The sequence below is a fragment of the Lissotriton vulgaris genome, unplaced genomic scaffold, assembly GCF_964263255.1.
Source record: "Lissotriton vulgaris unplaced genomic scaffold, aLisVul1.2 SCAFFOLD_590, whole genome shotgun sequence".
NCBI lineage: Eukaryota > Metazoa > Chordata > Amphibia > Caudata > Salamandridae > Lissotriton > Lissotriton vulgaris.
The window spans coordinates 19672-38379 of record NW_028245615.1 but is presented as its reverse complement, the minus strand read 5'-3'; the positions used below and the strand labels follow the sequence as shown (position 1 = coordinate 38379).

General features: G+C 46.4%; 1 protein-coding gene across 3 annotated transcripts in view; it reads right to left on the bottom strand.

The window, feature by feature from the left end:
• Positions 1–305: 305 nt before the first annotated feature.
• LOC147666334 (calmodulin-1) overlaps positions 306–18708 on the bottom strand; it is a 37355-nt gene continuing 18952 nt past the window's right edge. For all 3 annotated transcript variants that reach the window (XM_086949122.1, XM_086949124.1, XM_086949123.1), the window contains exons 2-6: positions 7326–7356; positions 6570–6713; positions 6358–6464; positions 2488–2623; positions 306–951 (exon numbers count right to left, since the gene is read on the bottom strand). In XM_086949122.1, coding sequence (XP_086805248.1) covers positions 923–951; positions 2488–2623; positions 6358–6464; positions 6570–6713; positions 7326–7356 — 447 coding nt within the window. In that variant the 3' untranslated portion in view covers positions 306–922. The remainder of the gene's footprint in view (positions 952–2487; positions 2624–6357; positions 6465–6569; positions 6714–7325; positions 7357–18708) is intronic.

Genomic DNA, 18708 nt, shown 5'->3' with positions numbered 1-18708 from the left:
TTTTGGTCCCGGCCTGCAGTTTTCAACTAGAACGAAATCAGGTCTAATGAGGCGCTCAAGAAAGACAAATTACTCTTTACAGCCACAATAAATTATTCTTTAAAATTATTGCTAGCGTGTGCTTGCAAAAGATGATTAGGTAAGAGGGCCCAAGGACCAAGAACAGCGAGGTTAAACCGCAATGGCCAGACTGCAGGAATGCTGTGCTTTCCACTCGACTTTGAAAGTGGTATTCTTTTAACTAGGCTGTCCTATTGAAGGAGTGAAAGGCTAAAATGTAAAAGACATTAAAACAGAAACCAGTATTTGTATACAAATATGGATAAATTGTTTTATTGGAAAACAAATGTACAACTTGGAATGGATTTGAGGCAAACTGTGCCATTAGCAAAGAAGTGGCTAAACAAAGTTTAAAAAGCATAGTACATTAGAATTTGGGTTTCTGGTACAGACAGCAGTACAAAATAAGAATAGATGAGATAAGTGTTCTAGTGGCTGGATGATACACCCGTTTTTTGCTGTAGTGCAACTTTCATTCCATATTGTTGACTGTCCATAGTCCATGTAAAGCTAAGCTCTACATTTCAACAATGCAGATACTTCCCAAGGAAATCCAACTTCAGGTATAGCAGATGGTAGCTTAATATCCAACTTCAGATACGACTCAGATGGTCTGAGAAGTCAAATCTTGTTTTAGATGTGCAGAAGGGCTTTGGTGAAATCCAGGAAAAGCCACATGCAACAATAGTCACTTCATCACCTCTTAAGTTCCTTTTGTGGTGAATAAGATGGGATAAAAAAAGAAAATGAATTCTAACTAGACATGCATTTTCTTGACAGTAGGGGAACATTTTACAGATAAGTTACAAACAAAGGCAAATAAACAATTTTGTACAAGAAAATTAACACATTCTGTACATCTTCACTTTGCTGTCATCATTTGTACAAACTCTGAAAAAGAAAGAAAAATGTTATTTAACTCAATATCCAGCGATATACATTCAGAGTACAATGCACAAGAGTAGCCTTCATTAGGGTTAGGTTTCACCTTCCCTAGAGCCCACAATGCATTAACTGTATAGGATGCTTTCATTTAATAATTAACAAGGAAATAGGCAAACTGTCAATGGCACGTTTTTGAACTACTGAAAGCCACAGCCACAAAACTTTCTCCCATTACACATTTCACTATCTGAAAGTTTAAGGTAATTTTTTTTTAAAAAGGAGCCATGAACCTAAATGTGAGAGAACAAAGATCTAGAACATTGTATAGTGCACAGCCCAAGCAGCTGAGATTCAATGCTTTGAGGAACTGCTTCCAACATAATTGCTACTATGAAATATAGGGCTTAAAGGCCCTACTACTTTCTGTAATGCTTCTTCTGGTGGATACTCTACCTACAAATTAATCTTTTGGGTGCCAGTCTGACAGAGGTTCCCTACCGCAGCAATTTCCTATTGCACCTGATCTGCAGGAATCCCCATGGAGGATTAAAAGTAAATATCCCCATTGCTATTCTGCATGTACATATATACACACACTCAACATGTGCCAAACCGCAAATTCTCACTTGAAATGTAAAGACATGGAAAAAGGCAAGGGAATGAAAAGCATTGTTAGCTAGTAGGCTGCAATGAAACCTCTAACAGAAAAACTAGCATTGCCTTTAATCCCATCATGCCCCACAGTTATTTCACAGTGACAAACAGTAGTATGAAACATCCCAGCGGTAGGGTTAGGGATGTGTCTGAAGAGGAAGGGTTGCTTATTTTCCTATTCCAGGGGAATAAGTCCATAAATTACTTATCTACTTTACTTCTCCAGCATTGGAATTTTTATTAGATTCACATGCTTGAATAGTCATTGATACATTATAATAGCAATGCAGAGTTAAACAGAAAAGGCCACAGGCGCCTTAGTTTTGCAAGTCATATATATATAAATATATATATATATACACACACACACACACACACATCTCAACTAATTAGGTTGCCCTGCCCTCTAGAAACTTTAGCCATTCGAATTGTGTGGCTGTTTGATCCAAGTTCAACACCGACTGGTCAACAAATATCTCGTGGGAAGGTTAGAAAATCTACACAGTAGTATTTTGTGAAAGTGTAAGATTGTACAGATGCCAGCTTTGCATGCTGGCTAGCAGGATGTTCGAAAGTGCACAGGAAGAGCATGCTTGGCAGAACCAGTATAGATGCACATAATCCCATTGAGATTTGGAGATGGGATGTTCCTTGTTGAGTTTCAGAAAGATAAAGACAAGTTATGCTAATGGACAAAATTTACTGAATATTTTAAGTCCCACTCATCGGCTGCTTGGCAAACCAATACGGAGGACATGCAGCTCTACAACTGAAAGATCCAGAAACGAAACTATGAACGCTTTCAACAGTTTTTATCAACAGCTTTCAAATAAAACTGGTAACTAAATGGCGATGGTCATAAAAAAAAAAAATTACACAGTGCATTACCTTCATAATTTACTTGACCATCACCGTCAATATCTGCTTCCCTAATCATTTCATCAACTTCTTCATCAGTTAACTTCTCCCCGAGGTTGGTCATCACATGACGAAGTTCTGCAGCACTAATGTAGCCATTTCCATCCTAATGGGAAAAATAATTTGGAATGTGTAAGCGCCTGCAAGTCGGAGCACAAAGAAGTCCATCTTGATGCTACAAAAGCCTAAAAAATAAAGTTAAAACTGAATATCATTTATTAGAAGTTAGTAAGACAAACCCAGGTGACCCACATTTGCATTTACTAGAGTAAAGTGCAAACTGAAAATCTCAAAGACTATTTAAAATTCAGGATACGCTGGCAAAATGTGTAACAGAATGAAACATTTGCAGTGTCTTCGAGGAGACTTTATACGGAAGACGGTCACCGGTTTTCAGTAAAGGCACTTTGTAAGACCACCAGCATCTGGTAATCACTAGCGAGGCCAACAGGACAGGCTTATCTGCTTTTGGCGTTGCCAATGCTCATCTTGTGTACGTGCCCTTTCACTAGCTACCATGATGTACAGCAGGATACCAGCTATAAAAAATAGCAGAAGTCTGGGATGAGACTAGGGTTTGTATACTATCAGTTTACCGGCACCAGAAAACACTTTGGCTTACAATGTGATGTACAAGCTGGTGCCACGTATTCACTTTTTGGGGGCGGGTGGGAGGGGAAGAAGCACTGGGTGAGCACTGCGCGAGTACCAAATGAACAGTTGCTAATTTTGCTTGAAAGCCTCCTTTAGAAGGAAAAATAACTGTCCATTGATTTAAACGGTGATGTGTGCTCTTCTGCTTGCTCTGCATATCGCAGTTTCAAGTGTGCAAGTGACTTGTGATAAAGTACCCCCAAATCAACGCACAAGAGCCACCTCAAATTAAATCCATTTCTCCCTAATTGACGAATGTGCTCTCACCATGCCAGGAAGTTTGCATGTCGCATGTAAACCCAAACATAGTAGATGCACACTTAACACAAGTTCCATTATACTTTACTGGTGTGGCTGGCAAGGTTTTTACTTTTTCTAAAAAAAAACTGTACTTTGTAGTATGCAGACATGGTTTTAAATCCAATGCAAAACGGTCTTCAAAGTAAAAAACAGCACTTCAGGTGAGTGGAAGGTGCAAAGTGGAGGGAGGTGGGACGACCACTTTAAACCAGAGCTAAATTTTCTTGGTCGTAGCCTATTCCGAGTTCCAATGCTATACTGGCCTGTGAAGTCCGGTCTGCGCTACAGATGCCCTTTACCTCTAGTGAAAGAGGCAGGATGAAGGTGAACAGTGTGTTAGTGTGCTTTAAGTAATGCTTCTCGGAACAGGAGAGGCCCATGGAGGAAGCTGCGAGCACAGAGCAAGAAAATTGCGAGAAAAAAAATTGCTGAAGCCGTGACAATTGTAAGGAACTAAAGAAATAGAAGTAGGCTATTAAGCAGCAGGAATCCAACAAGTCACTGTCCTTGACAAGGACTGAAAATTACGGTGGCGAACACATGGTCAAACTTGGAAAATGAGTACTGAATAATGGATTCCAACCTCACCGCACACCGTCATGGTCCTGAGGATAACCCAAAAGGAGAGGGTGGTTTGAAACGCGTAGACTACAATAAATGGGGGAGTTTGAGCAAAAATGACAACCAACCAAGCATGGAAGCCTACAAAGTAGTGGTTATAATGTTCAGTTGATCCTGCAAACAAGACTTTCAGCTTTCTATCAAACAAACGGGACTAGTTATAGAAAACTCCAGCAAGTTTCAACTAAACAAATTAACTCGCATCAGTTTAATGTAGTAAGTCTGCTATACTGTCCTGCCTTCATGTGGTTTTCATACTAACAGATTGGCTGCAATACAGTGAATGTCTTGCAAATGTGGTCATAAGGATATTTATGGCATGTACGTTGAATCGTTCAAAAAACTAAAAAGCCTAAATCAAATGTTACGTACTTTATCTTTACAAAAAAAATGATTTGACAAAATGGTAGTACTGATTTCTCAGCAGGTGGCTCTGGGTCTTGTCAGCTAACAGTTACCCCAAGACCTTGCATTTCACGGATACCTCTAACCTACAGCACAATGAAGCTAAAGCCGCATAAGCCATCTGATGCCAAAATAACTATTCAAAAAAAGGCCTTTGCGATAAACATGTACTTCAGAGTTTCTGAAAAGTTTATCTGCGGATAGCAAATCTGAAGACGTTTATGCCATAAGTTTCTTTTAGAAGCTTCAAATTGTTAAAGTTTGATACAAACGTGACTGGACTTGGTTTAGAGTTCCTCCCATTAGTTTAGCAGGTGTATAATTTATTACTGGCGGCTACGTGTAGCAACTTTTGTAACGCGAGGACATAACTGACAGATTTCAGTTAGTCATCAGCTTTTATTGGACCTTTGCAGCAGTTTCTACATCGAGCAGCAATAATCAATGGAGGTCTTGATAACGTGATGTCTAGACAGTGAAACTCACCCTGTGCCTGTTTCCACTTTGGCAGTCTTCAATATCCTGGACAAGTGTCTTTATGGGACTATTTTGACAGGTGTGTTATGAAGGAACCCATGCTGAAAGCGTTAGCGGTAAACAGCAGGCATCTCAATGGTAGAGTGTGTGTGTTGAGACCAATAACGTGTGGGATTTCTCCTTACTCGCCTCAGTTTTCTCCAGCTCGAGCGCCTCATTCAGCTGCCACCTTTAAGGTAGCTCTACTCTTGCATCTGAGACCTTTGTTACTTACAGGAGGGCTCAGAGTCCACCCACTGCTTACCATGGATTACCTGCAGTCATTTGCGCGTCTGCTTCCGTAGGCTTCTTCCCCCTAGTGTGTGTGCATTCCCAGGCACATGGACAGTGTCCTTCGACAGACTGCTTTTTCAGGCACTACTCTCCTTAAGAACACTCTTGCGGAATACCTAAATAGTCTCACTGGAGTACTTCTTCCGCCCCCCCTCAGTGTTTTTGCCCCAGTCTCCACTCACTGCGTTTCTCCCCACACCACCTGTGTTGCCTGCTAATGCACTCCGGTTAGACACCATTGTAACGGTTAGAAGAAAAAACAAACTGGAGAAGCGTATTGCAAAAAAAGGCAACAGAGTAAGATGGAGGAGAAAAGACATACGAAAGATGGGGCATACAGAAAAACCACAAACTATGCTAGCACACGTTTTCCTTTCAAATTATTTAAAAAAATGACATATTCTTGAACACCCTACTCATCCCCCCCCCCCCCCCCCCCCCACCATGTAAGCATTGTACAGATCTCGTAAAACCACTGCTAGTGTGCTTCTTAAAGTGCACTAGGGATGGCAGCGTCCCAGAGCTTTATTAGTTATAGCCATGGTGCACAGCAGCCATGTGAACGTACAGTATGATGCAAAAAATGTGCCAAGCCATTGCTCTCATAGGAAGACCCAAAGGCATTGCCAATGCCAGTTTTTAGAGTAGCATTCCAAGATGGCGGATGCAGTTCAAACCGAAAACTAAGGAAACAGTTTTGTGAAGTTGCCCTTACAAAGGTTCTGCCAAGCAAATCGCAGCTCTCACCCTTTAACAGTTTAGGAAAACCAGTCTGGTTTAGAAATTATGTGGAGGAGCGAGCGGGGGTAGCTGCCCAATGCAAAATCACAATACGGTAATGTGCACATACTACAAAACGGTATTCTCTCATTAAACCGCCTATATCAAATTGGGAATGGTTTTGCAAAAGATGCCATTTTAATTAGTTAAAAGTATTCAAATAAGTACTACTAACAAGTAAAGCAACAAAGTAGAACTAGCTAAAGTAGGTAGGAAAGTTAACTGGGCCATTAAAAAAAAAGCGAACACTTTCAATATACAGGATTATACCTTGTCGAATACACGGAATGCTTCTCGTATTTCCTCTTCACTGTCGGTATCTTTCATTTTCCTGGCCATCATTGTAAGAAACTCTGGAAAGTCAATTGTTCCATTGCCTAGAAGGTAACATTCAATGTTAGGCGCACTAAAAATCTCATTCACATCACATGAGATTTAAATAGTCATTCGCATGAAACGTTAACTGTTAGTGTTAAATTTACCGTCAGCATCTACTTCATTAATCATATCCTGAAGTTCTGCTTCTGTGGGATTTTGTCCAAGTGACCGCATTACTGTCCCCAATTCTTTTGTTGTTATCGTGCCATCGCCGTCTTTATCGAACAAGGAAAACGCTTCTTTGAACTCTGTTAGACCAACAAGAGGCGTTAGCAAAGTTTGAGGTGCAATGAGCAAGTACCAGGATCATACATAAAGGAAAAGTATTATCTTTACGAAAAAAAAGCCCCAGCTCTGAAAACAAGGAAAAAACAAAAAAAAACTAAAAGTCTTGTAGCCTCAGTTAAATTGCACTCGCCCCCATCACCACCACCCAGTAACTCCGAGCAGGTTATTTAACTTGCAACAGCAAGAGCCACTAGCAGCCAAGAAAGACCGAATATCTTTTTGCTACATTCCATTCAAACTTCGAGCAGCTAGCAGTATCTTTGCTGGAAACCTCATGTAGACTAATCTGTCGCATCTAAATGTAACACGCACCTGGAAGGTGGTCGGTTAAAATTGTCAAGTGTAAGGCAAACATGTTGCCCTTCCACGGGCAGCAGGTTTAACTGTGTACCTTGGAGCTGAAATCTGCGAGGTATGCGGCAAAGGTAATCCGCTTCATGTCATTTAAATTGGATACACATTTTTTGGTGGCACATCAGCAGTACATCAGGTACCAAAAACAAAATGGCCTATATTTACTTGTTAACTAAAGGAATGTATATAGTAAACAAATCTTAAAACTTTTTGCTTACCTGCAATCTGTTCCTCTGTCAGTTGATCGGCCTGTATGGATACAAAACGTTAAGTATTAGTTTTAAATAGATTTGCATACAGACAGCAAGTTTTAGGTTTACATTTCTACATGCGAAACTAGATGCTCAAAATTAGCCAATATTACAGCATTGAATGGAAAACATTGTCAATGCATGCCGTGGGCAGGTTGAAGGAGTCCGATCATAGTACACTCAAAAACACCACTTTGGGGCACAAAGACTGTCCCAAAACGATTTAAGTACTGTACACTAAAAGATTAGGTGGGCTAGATCCTCAGCCCTCCAGGCACGGTATGGTCTGGCAGACATGGACCTGACACCTGAACAGCCATAACCATGCAGTCCAAACACTGCGGAGTATCCTCCAACCCCTGCCCTCTCTACATCTTCAAACGACTGGCAACCATTAGCGCAGCAGTCACCCCCAATCCTTAACTATCACAGCCACCTACTTGGACATCTGCCACAGTACTCAAGAAACCTTCAGACCTGAACGTGCAAGTCCACTCCCAGTTACCCTACCCGTCAAGTTAGGGATAAGACGAAACGCCTAGCCACATCCTCAAAGATTCAGGGCCAACCACAGCACAGAGACTGTCACTGCTTTCATGCATGACAACGTGGATGCATGGACAGACACCACTGCCCTCCCCCTGGACCTTTTTGCATATTTCAACCACCATCTCCCACCCCATCCTCATCCAACAGCATCAAGCCAGCATTCAAAAACCTAGTCAGCCGTGTCCTCAGTCACAGACAAACTCCTCTGTGGCATTTGAGAAGAATCCTCAATCAGACCCTGTTCACATTTATCTTTTTAACTTTCCAATCTTTATTTCGGCCATTTGGCCATAAAAGAAAACAGTACACATATACATTTACAATAAGTCAAAACATTAAAACATTGGAAGTACATATGTTAAAAATACTATAAAAACTGTGCGTCTAAAATTTTAAGGGGGACCCAACACCTTTAAAATACGGTTGCGCGTATGCCAAACATTGGTAAGAAATTTTGATACTGAGAGGACAGTTGGGCCGGAGAGATCAGATTTTAAAATCCTGTACATTGGAGCATATTCCCTGCCACCCATATTCCTAATCAATGGGAGAAGCCAGTATTTCCGCGCTGCCCTGTAGGCTGGGCAGAAGAAGGCCACATGTAAGTCAGTTTCCTCCAAAGCATCACAGGCCAAGCACTGAGTCGTAGTGGGGGGCGATGACCAAGTACTTGTAAAGGACCGAAAGGGCAGTGAGCCGTATCTCCATTGGAGAAACAGCTTCCTAGCGAGTACCGGAAAGATAGGATCCAATGCCCTCTCAAACCTATAAAGGTCCTTGCTTTGCAAAAACACAGAGGATAGAGACCCTTCTGCCTGGGTGACTCGGGCCCTAGCTAATTTGTGTTCGTGGTATACGTTAGTCAGGGACCTTTTAGAGATGTTCAGTGCGGCATTCGCAGGGTCAGTCCATAGGTCAGGGAGCCCTAGTTCCATGCAGGTGGATTGGATGTTTTTGACCCAAGGGATACGGAGCGCTTTTGGGTGGTTCAATAATTCTGCCAGTTCCGCCCTGTATGCTGCTAGGTCATTACTGCTCCATAACCTACGCCAGAAGGCTATGGGTCTCAGGCTTATTTCATCAGATAATGGTCGTAGACCGAGGTCAAGCCTCAAGGGGAGGAGCGGGGTACTGGGGGGGGCGGGGGGTGCGGTTATCTGTCTTATAAACTTGTTTTCTGTTAGTGACAGGCTACGGCATGGTGCGTGTCCCCACAGTTCCGTCCCGTACATGATCGCTCCCCTGGCCTGAGCCTTGTATATCTGGATTAGGGCCCCCAACGGGCGATATGAAGAGCCGGTCATCATCCGGGCGATACCCCCAGTGGTTTGTGTAAGTTTGAGGTTCGCCCTACTCTGGTGGGATCATCAAGTCATGGTTTCATTAAGGGTCACACCTAGATATTCAAAGGTGGCAACCCTCTTGAGCCGTACTGCTCCCAATTGCGGATTCGGCCGCAATTTATGGCTTGGATTTAAAACCATGAATTTAGTTTTGGCCGCATTGATTTCTAGCCCCCTGTCCGTACAGAAGGCTACAAATGAATCAAGGATCCTCTGTATCCCCATGGGGGTTTTAGATAGCAGCAGGGTGTCGTCCGCAAACATGATTGCGGGCACCCTGCTGCCATTAAGTTTGGGGGCGTCAGTATAGTCTGTGGCATTTAGGTGGGCGATTACCCCGTTGACGAAGAGGCAAAACAGGGTCGGTGCCAACACACAACCCTGCCTTACCCCTCGGCCAACGGGGAATCTCTCGGTCAATTCCCCCGACCTCCCACACCTCACTCGGGCATAATTATTATGGTGGAGCCTCTGTAAGATTACTAGGATGTCCGGGGGGACGCCCATCTCTGCCAAGACGCTCCAGAGCTTTCCTCTGGGCACCAAATCGAATGCGGCCCGTAAGTCCACAAAAATTGTGTACAGACTGCCGCCCTCGAATATTGCTGCCCTCCAATAAATAAGATTCGACCTAAAAACCTGGTCCACTGTGGATACCCCCTTCCTAAATCCCGCCTAATAGGGACTAAGGGCACCCACCTCTTCCATCCAATCCTGGAGGAGATTCAGCAAAACCCTGCCAAACAGCTTCTGTGCCACGTCGATTAAGCTGATGGGTCTGTAGTTGGCCGGGAGGAGAGGCGAGCCCTTTTTAAAGATAGGGACCACCTCTGCCCCCGCCCCCAGCCAAGTACCAGGAATTTCCATGCCGCTTAGAACTCCATTGAAAAGGGCAGTAAGGTAGGGGGCCCATACAATGGGCTCCTGTTTGAACATATCCCCAGGTAAGCCATCCAGTCCTGGCGCCTTTCCAGAAGCAAGACCTGAGATGGCAGCGGTGACCTCACCCAGCGTTATCAGCTCTCCTTCATAGCCTGGCCAACCAACCTCGGTGACAGTAGGAGATTCTCCCGGCTCAGAGCTGTAAAGAGACTGGAAGTGAGCCGGCCACACCCCTGGGGCAATATTGGGCTCTATTGCCGATTGAAGGTGCCCCGACCCCCCATTCACTATCCTCCAGAAGAGACGTTGGTTTTGGATCGCTAGGGCCTTGCTAAGTTCTTCCCACTGATTTTCCTCCCACTCGGCCTTAGCGTGGGCAACTAGTTTCTTGTAAGCCCGCCTGCTTTGTCTTAGGCTACCCCCCCCCCTAGTCCCTCCTTAATAAGTCTGAGGAGTTCTGCTTTTGCCCTTCTGCATGCCAGATTATACCATGTTTTACCTTGCCGCCCCTGTCTAGGTTTTCTTGAGCTACTAGAGAGATGAGGGGCCGCAGCTTTTATAAGGTCCTCATGAGCCTTGTACAATTTAACCCGGGAATCATTATTGCTTGCCTCGTTGTTCAATCTCCCCACAGTTTCCAAGATGGGAGTTATCCCCTCATAGAGCATGGGGAGTTTGTTCTTTCTTGTAACCAAGTGCTCCCACCTGATTCTTCTCCTACTATTTTCCAGGAGAAGCGCAGGTTTGTTCCCTTCTACATTGGTCACAGGGACTTGAGGGCCAGGATTGACACGGTCAAGCTCGAGCGCATTATGGTCGCTATCTGACCGTTCCATAACCCTAAAATCCTGAATAGTCGGCCACTTCACTATTTGGGCCAGGACATAATCCAGGCGAGACTCTCTTCCCAGTCTGTTGTAGGTGGTTTTACTGGGTATATCTGATTTCATTCGCCCGTTACAGGCTCTGATTCCGAACTTTAGGGTTAGAGCTGTGATTTGTAGTGCTAGTGGGGTCCAAGCCTTCGGGGGGGGGGGGGGGAGCTTCCACGGGGGGGGGGGACTGCCCATCTGTCCTCTTCTTCCGATGAGAACCCCTCCAAAAGACCAGGGAGTGGCTCAAAATGAGAATTAAAATCCCCTCCCACCACATAGAATGAATCACTTGGTAGTTCGGATATAAAGTTCGTGAGTTCATCTATGGTCGGTGATTCCTTTGCGATTCCCACTGGCCTAGAATAGATGTTAATTAACACAAGTTTGGCTTGGTTAGGCCAGGATAATGAAACCACAAGAATGTCCTCTGAGTTAACCGACAACCGTGTTGCCGTGCAGCCTAGATGAGATGCAACCCAGATCGTGAGCCCCCCTGACGGACGGCCCTTGCCTTCCCACCTAGCTGAGATGGAAAAGGACATGTAGCCTTGATGACCATAATTCTCTCTAGCCCAGGTTTCCTGGAACATACATACATCTCCAGTCTCAATGTAATTTACCCAGTCCGGGTCTCCCAGTTTGTTGGCAAGACCAGCAACATTCCAGCAGATTAGCCTTCGATGTTCAGGGGTGTCAGTTGCCGTGCCAGTGGGGTTGGAGGGGATGGTTACAGGTGCTGTTTCGATCAATGGTTCTTGCGCATTACCGATGGTGGGGGCAGATGGCTCAAGGGGACTGCAGGGGCCATTATCCAAGAGCTCTGGTCCATTTAATAGTTCAGGAACATTGCCAACACTATGGGCGAGTGGATCAGAAAGTCTGCAAGAGCCATTATCCTGAGTCACCGTAACATTCAATAGACCATGAATTTTACCAGCGATCGGGGGAGATGGATCAAGAACTCCGTCGGTGCCATTATCCAGAGTCACTGGGCTGTGAACAGAGAGTCAGTCAACCCCATCCAAGTTGTTCAAGCAGTTAAAGCGGGAATACGGTGTATCAGGCACTTGGAAGTTAGGGTGCTGTGCATGAGCTTTGTGTCCGCGTCTACGTTCCACCCTTATCCATTCGTCATGCGGAGGAGCATAGTGCATGCGAATAGGAGGGATGAAGAAGGATACTGGGAGGGTCTGGATGGTGGAATCCAGTGATCGATTTACTCCTTCACAAATATGCAAAACGGTGCCCGGGTCTTTAAAAGTTACCAGAATGCAGTCCCCTATTGTTTTTCTGGTCTTCCCTAACCAAGGGACCCTTCTAACTATAATAATCTCGTTGTTAAAATGAGATGGTAAGGGTCGGTTCCAATTTAGCCACTTGATCACCTTTTTCTTTAGGGATTGGTAATCTTCATTTTCGCCAGTTCTTAGTTGATGAGCACCCGCTAACACCACCGTTAGATTGTTAGCTTCTGGCGGAAGATCTGGTCTCCGTGGTCTTGGGACTGGTCGCCCCGGGGGAAGAAGGAGGGTGCTGCCAGCTTCGGGGAGGCCATCATTGGTCCCTGTCTGAGAACTTTGAGGGGCAGAGTCTATTGGTTGTGGAGGCCTATGAGTTGGATTATTACGCGGTGCCTGGACTGGAATAGCCATTAGTTGCTGCAGGGGGGGAGCAGTAGGAACTCCCGGGGGGGGGGGGGGGGGGGGGGGGGGGGGGGGGGGGGGGTGGACTATGTTGGTACCCTGTAAGGCTCCTGTTTTAGGGGGATTTCCTACAGGGAGATGAGGTCCCACATCCTTGGATTGCTTACTAACTAGGGTGTTTAAGGTAGTAAGGGATGTCTCTAGTATAGTCAGCCTTATCTCAACCTTTTTCAGGCTATCACTAATAGGCTGCAAAAGGGAAAGAAACAAGAATTCTGTTAATAGCAGCTATGCTGGGGCTTGGATCTTCGGGGGGGGGGGGGGGGGGGACAGCGATAGGCGCGGTCTCATTGTCCTTCCCAGGTGAGATAGTTTGGTTTTCCCCCGCCCCCCCCCGTGGACTTCCTACTGCGTTTACTAGGTGGAGGCCTGTGCAACTCCACCACAACACTTTGCTTTGGCTTGCTCTTCTTATTCATATTCGGGGGGGGGGGGGGGGGGGGGGGGGGAGATTGGGTAACCAGGTTAACTGGAGTGTCAGATGACAGGGATGGAGTTGTGTCTGCGACTTTTTCAGGCAACATGCCAGGGGTGCTTGGGATTTCCCGAAGTAAGAGGGGGAAGTCCTCAAGGGTCGTCAGATTTAAGCTAGGGGGGGGGGGGGGGGGGGGGGGGGGGGGGGGGGAGTACCCTCCTCTTGAGAAATAGGATACGGGATAATTTCAGTCAAGGGTCTACTCTTCATTGATTCAATGGATCGCCGACGGTCTGCCCTGCGTCTCTCTAGAGAGTTTTCTTTGCCCCCATCTCCTTTGGCGGATTTGAAGTAGTTGTCCAGCGTCCCAGTATTACTACCCCCTTCCCTTGATGGAGTCTCACGTGTTGGCGTTGAGGGCATCACTTTATGCACAGTCACAGTTCAACCAGAGTTTGGGTGAGAAAGGATAAGGGGTATGGCCCAGCCCGGCCTCCTTTGGCCCCTGACGGCCACAGACGGTCCCGCCCTTGACCCGGGCTTCTCCCGGGACGCTCCCGCGCAGCGGTACTCACGAGTTACTTTATGGCTGTGGTGGAGGTGGGCTGGTCGTTGGGGGCGGGGCGAGGAGGGAGAGCAGCCCAGGTGGAGCGGGCGCGGGTTGCTGGGGCTCCTGGGAAATGGAGTCCCAGCCTTCTTGCTCGCAGCCCTCGGCCCCTGGTGTACCCCAGCAGCAGCTTCAGCCCAGGAAGAAAAGCGCCCCTCTGCGAAGCGGGACCCGCGAGGCGTGGAGAAAGTTGCACAGAGTGTCCTCACGAAATCCAAGACCGCAGAGGCAGGTCTGTTGGAAGGTCCCTCGAACTGCAGGGCAAGCCGGTATTTAATTCACCTGGTCGTTGGGGGCGGGGCGAGGAGGGAGTGCTGCCCAGGTGGAGTGGGCGCGGGTTGCTGGGGCTCCTGGGAAATGGAGTCCCAGCCCTCTTGCTTGCAGCCCTCGGCCCCTGGTGTACCCCAGCAGCAGCTTCAGCCCAGGAAGAAAAGCGCCCCTCTGCGAAGCGGGACCCGCGCAGCGGGTTCCGCGAGGCGTGGAGAAAGTTGCACAGAGTGTCCTCACGAAATACAAGACGGCAGAGGCAGGTCACATTTATACTACACCCTTGCTCACCAGCAGAATCCACAACGACAATCATGCACTACGTTAATGACACCTATGTCATGCTCACCTCTGAAAACTCCAAAAATCACGCCCAGTTTTTCCACCTGCATGATCAAAGTTGCCAGATGGATGAAAACCAACTGCCTCAATCTCAACACGGAACAAGACAGAAGAAGTTATTTTACTCTGGTACTCCGTCTGGATGCCTTTCAAACAGGCCAATCCATATCCTCGCAACCCACAAAAGAAACTAACAGTAACATCATCACCAACTCACTAAACTAGCCAAGCGAATGCAGTCAGTCTCCTGCCACCACATATTCCAAGGCTTCCCGTCCAACACTTACAGAACAGTAACCCAAGCCCTCATTCAGCAAGCTAGATTACAGTAATGTACTAAGCTGTAATCAACTCTCAGCTGACCAGAGGACACCAGACCACAAAAAACCCTCAGCAGCAAGGCTCACCCCCAACCCAGACTCCCAAACCACAAACTAGCACTCTTCAAACTCCTCATGCACACACTCAAAGCTTTACTTAACAATGGCCCACACATACATCAACCACCACAAACTTCTGATCAGTAAGTACTCACCCCCAAACCCTGCTTATGGAGAACTAAATACAAAGGTTGAGCCCTAAACATCACACCTAAAGCCTGGCCCACCCAGACATCGGGACCAGTTCCTCAGTTCTTGAATTCCACAAGAAATGTAAGGCCTGGCTCTTCACTTGCTTGGTACTGCCCATAAAGGTCCTGCATCAGTGCCAGGATACCCTCCCCGATGAGTAATGTACTCAACAAATACACAATACAACCCACATGACTTAGGCAAAAACAACTAAGAATATACAACATGTTTCCAGTAGAAAAAACACTGCAAATATCAAATGGATGCTTTTCTGGTAAACGCTGTAATTCACCAGATACCATATTGCAGCCATAGACAACTAAAAGAAAGTTATATTGACTAGAAAGGGTAGACACGAAGACCAATTTATCGGACCCCTTTTCTATAAATCTATGTCATGTAGCAGGCACATCTCTCCACCTGGTTTAAAGGGTATTGCAATGCAATTGCCATACCAACCTGTGACCGTGGGCGGCTTGGGTTTTCTGGCCTCTATTGGCTGTGCCTCTCGAATCTGGCGATTCAGAAAAGGGGCTGGTGATGAACAGAGTCTGAATTAAGCAGACCACTCTTACCCAGTCCAAAGATCAGGGCTTGATCCATCACCGTTATTTATCTCACTGCACCATCCCAGCTCAGAACCTGGCGATATGCAAATCAGTCTGTCCCTGGCCCAGTGCATCATGGGAACAGGGCAGACTAAACTACCAAGCAAATTCTTTACCAGAAAGGAGACAAGCTACTGGGGACCGGTTTCTGGCATTTCAGCCTTCTTCGGCCCGGATGCTTGAATCCTGATGGTGCAGTGAGCAAGGGACTCATGTCCGAGTATACCCTGCCACACCTATAGTGGCCAAAACGATTCAGAAAAGGGGTTGGTGATGAACAGAGTGTCTGAATTAAGCAGACCACTCTTACCCAGTCCAAAGATCAGGGCTTGATCCATCACCGTTATTTATCTCACTGCACCATCCCAGCTCAGAACCTGGCGATATGCAAATCAGTCTGTCCCTGGCCCAGTGCATCATGGGAACAGAGCAGACTAAACTACCAAGCCAATTCTTCACCAGAAGGGAGACAAGCTACCGGGGACCGGTTTCTGGCATTTCAGCCTTCTGGTGAGCAGGTGAGTCTGGCACAGTGTTGAAGACTGCTGTGTCCCCCAGGGTGGTGATTGACTAATTGAGAACTAGTAAGGTGGGAATACAGGTCCTCCCTGGCCTCCTCATGGGGAGGATTAACTAAGAAGTCTGCCCCTTTAACCGGGGAACACCATGGAGCAGTACACCACACTACCCCACCCTCCACAACAGCAGACCTGGCAGGCTCCTAGGTCTCAGACTCCAGTGCAGCCCTCAAGAAGAGATTGTGGCAATGAAGGTCAATCTCCTCCAGGTGGACCTCATGAAGCCATATCAGAGGGCTTCATCTCTGAATTTCAGTCTGAGGTGGCCACATGAAGGAAAGATGGCAAACAATTCCAGAGATGGGACCCTTGAGGTAGGAGTAGAGTATGCGTAGAGCAAATCATGCTGTAAATAGATCAGTTACCTGGAGCGAGCAGAGGGTAGCACCTTAGAAGAGTTGAGGGTCTTGTCAGGAGGAGGGGGCGGCACTTTTCCAACACTCCAGAAATTGTGTGGAGTCGGCTGGAGGTGTGTCGGCAAGGTGCCCTGAGAGGAAGCAGGCTTCTGGCAGGTCAGATTCAGGAGTGCCCGTTGGCAGTCAGACCAAACTTGAGATTAAAGAGGGGGGGGGGGGGACACGCTGTGATGGTATGATTGTCTCCACACAAGGATGGAAGTCCGATGAGAATGGTGATCCTGTGGTTGCCTTCTGGCATTTTTAGTGAGGCAGGCGGAGGGACGCAATCTCCTGGTCCAGGGTATGCTGGATGGCAAGGCCATTCCACTCAATATTTATGCACCCAATGTTGATAAAAATTAGGATCTCCTGTAAGATAGTATTGGGACTAGAGTAATTTGGAGGCATTTCCAACAGTCTTAGATGGGGATCGCCATTCACCCAGGTGGGGTACTAAGCCACTGATTAAGTCCTCCCTAATGAACCAACATTTCTATAGCGCATTGCTAGCCAAGGGCATCCCAGCGCTGAGAACAAGACATTCAAGAAAACAGAGTGGCCTAGGGAAACAAGGTTTTAATGAGTTTCTGGAAGGTCAGATAGTTAAGCTCCCGACGAGCCTGAAGGGGAATAGAGTTCCACAGCTTGGCTACATGGTATGAAAAAAAAAAGCAGCCCTCCACTTTTGGATTTTTTTATTTTCAGGACTACCACCAAATGATTATCTGACTTTAGGACCCTATTAACACAATAAGGGAACAAGACAGTGGGAATAGGCAGTCCTCTACCTGCTAGGGCCTGGTGTGCTCGCATAAGGCTGTAAACCTAAGTCTCTTGAATGGGCAGCCAATGAAGGGTGGCCAGGGCTGACTTCACCAATTGGCATTAGGGAATTCTCAGGAGCATGCGTACAGCACAATTTGGGATGATCTGGAGTTTAGCAATGGTAAAAACGTGGAGCTCCTAGATAAATGGTAATAGCGTAATCCAGCCTGGAGTGTATCAGTGCCTGAACCAAGAGACTTCTGGCTTGAAAAGTTAGGAGTAAGGTTCACACCATCCTCAGGATGCTGAAACGGCTAGACGAAACTTTGCGTGCTTGCTTCTTAAATGTCAAGACTCCGGTCAAGCCAAATGCCTAAAGTCTTAATCTGGTCCTTCGGAATGAGGACCGGGCCATGGCAGCCAGAACGATCCTATGTTTAAAATAGGGGGTATGCCCAGGAACAAACTATCTTAGCCCCATTCAATTTCAAATATGAGCCTTCCATCCATATTGCTACCTGCTCCAAACACAAAGCATGTCCTCGAATTGTTGTCAAGGTGGTTAAAGGAGACTACCAGCTGGGTGTCGTCAGCATAGGTAATCTGGACTCCACAAGGTTTCACAATTTCTGCTAAGGGGCTCATATATACATTAAATAAAGTGAGGCTTAAGATACTTGTGGGACACTGCATCTGAGGGGCATATGATCAGAAAAGGCGGTCTTCAAAAACTTTGAAAAACCTATCCTCCAAAAAAGATTGCAACCACTTCAGGAATCCCCCTCACTCCCACTAATGGCAATTATGCACAACTTAGGATTTTGCAATAATGGGCAGGTTCTGCATCTCTATGGCAGCGAGTATACCAGTCATTTACTGACCCACAACACCCATATTTGCTTCAACATATTGGTTGGTGGGATAGACATTCAAAGATTGAGGGGGGAGGGGTGAAGGAGCATCGTTTGACAGACCTCCACAGTCCTGGGGTGTTCGCCAGAGGTGCAGAAGGAGGTGCTTCGGGCTCAGCAGGAGATGAAGTGGACCTGGGACAAGTGCACGATCAGAGTATACAACCAGCTTCAACATAGGGAAGGGGTAAGTCTGGTATGCTTTTAGCATAAATATTGAGGCGGGCCATGAGGTCCCTCCTATCCTTAATGTTCACGCTACGAGTAAAGATTGAGACTAGTTGCCATGATATCCTGGGTGTTCTCATGGAGCAGCTCAAGGGGGTGTACCGTGCTGGAAAGATTGTCTTGAGAATGTCTGGTGCGAGTTAACCCTACCCTGGCACTGGATATTGTACAGACTTGGGAGAGATATCCCCTTGAAGAACTGCGCAGCCATCCAGACCCTCACAAAGTGCCAGGTGGGGATGGGTTTGTGGAGTTTTATCAGACCTACTCAGTTACATTTGAAGAAAATAATTGTTAGAGGTACTTC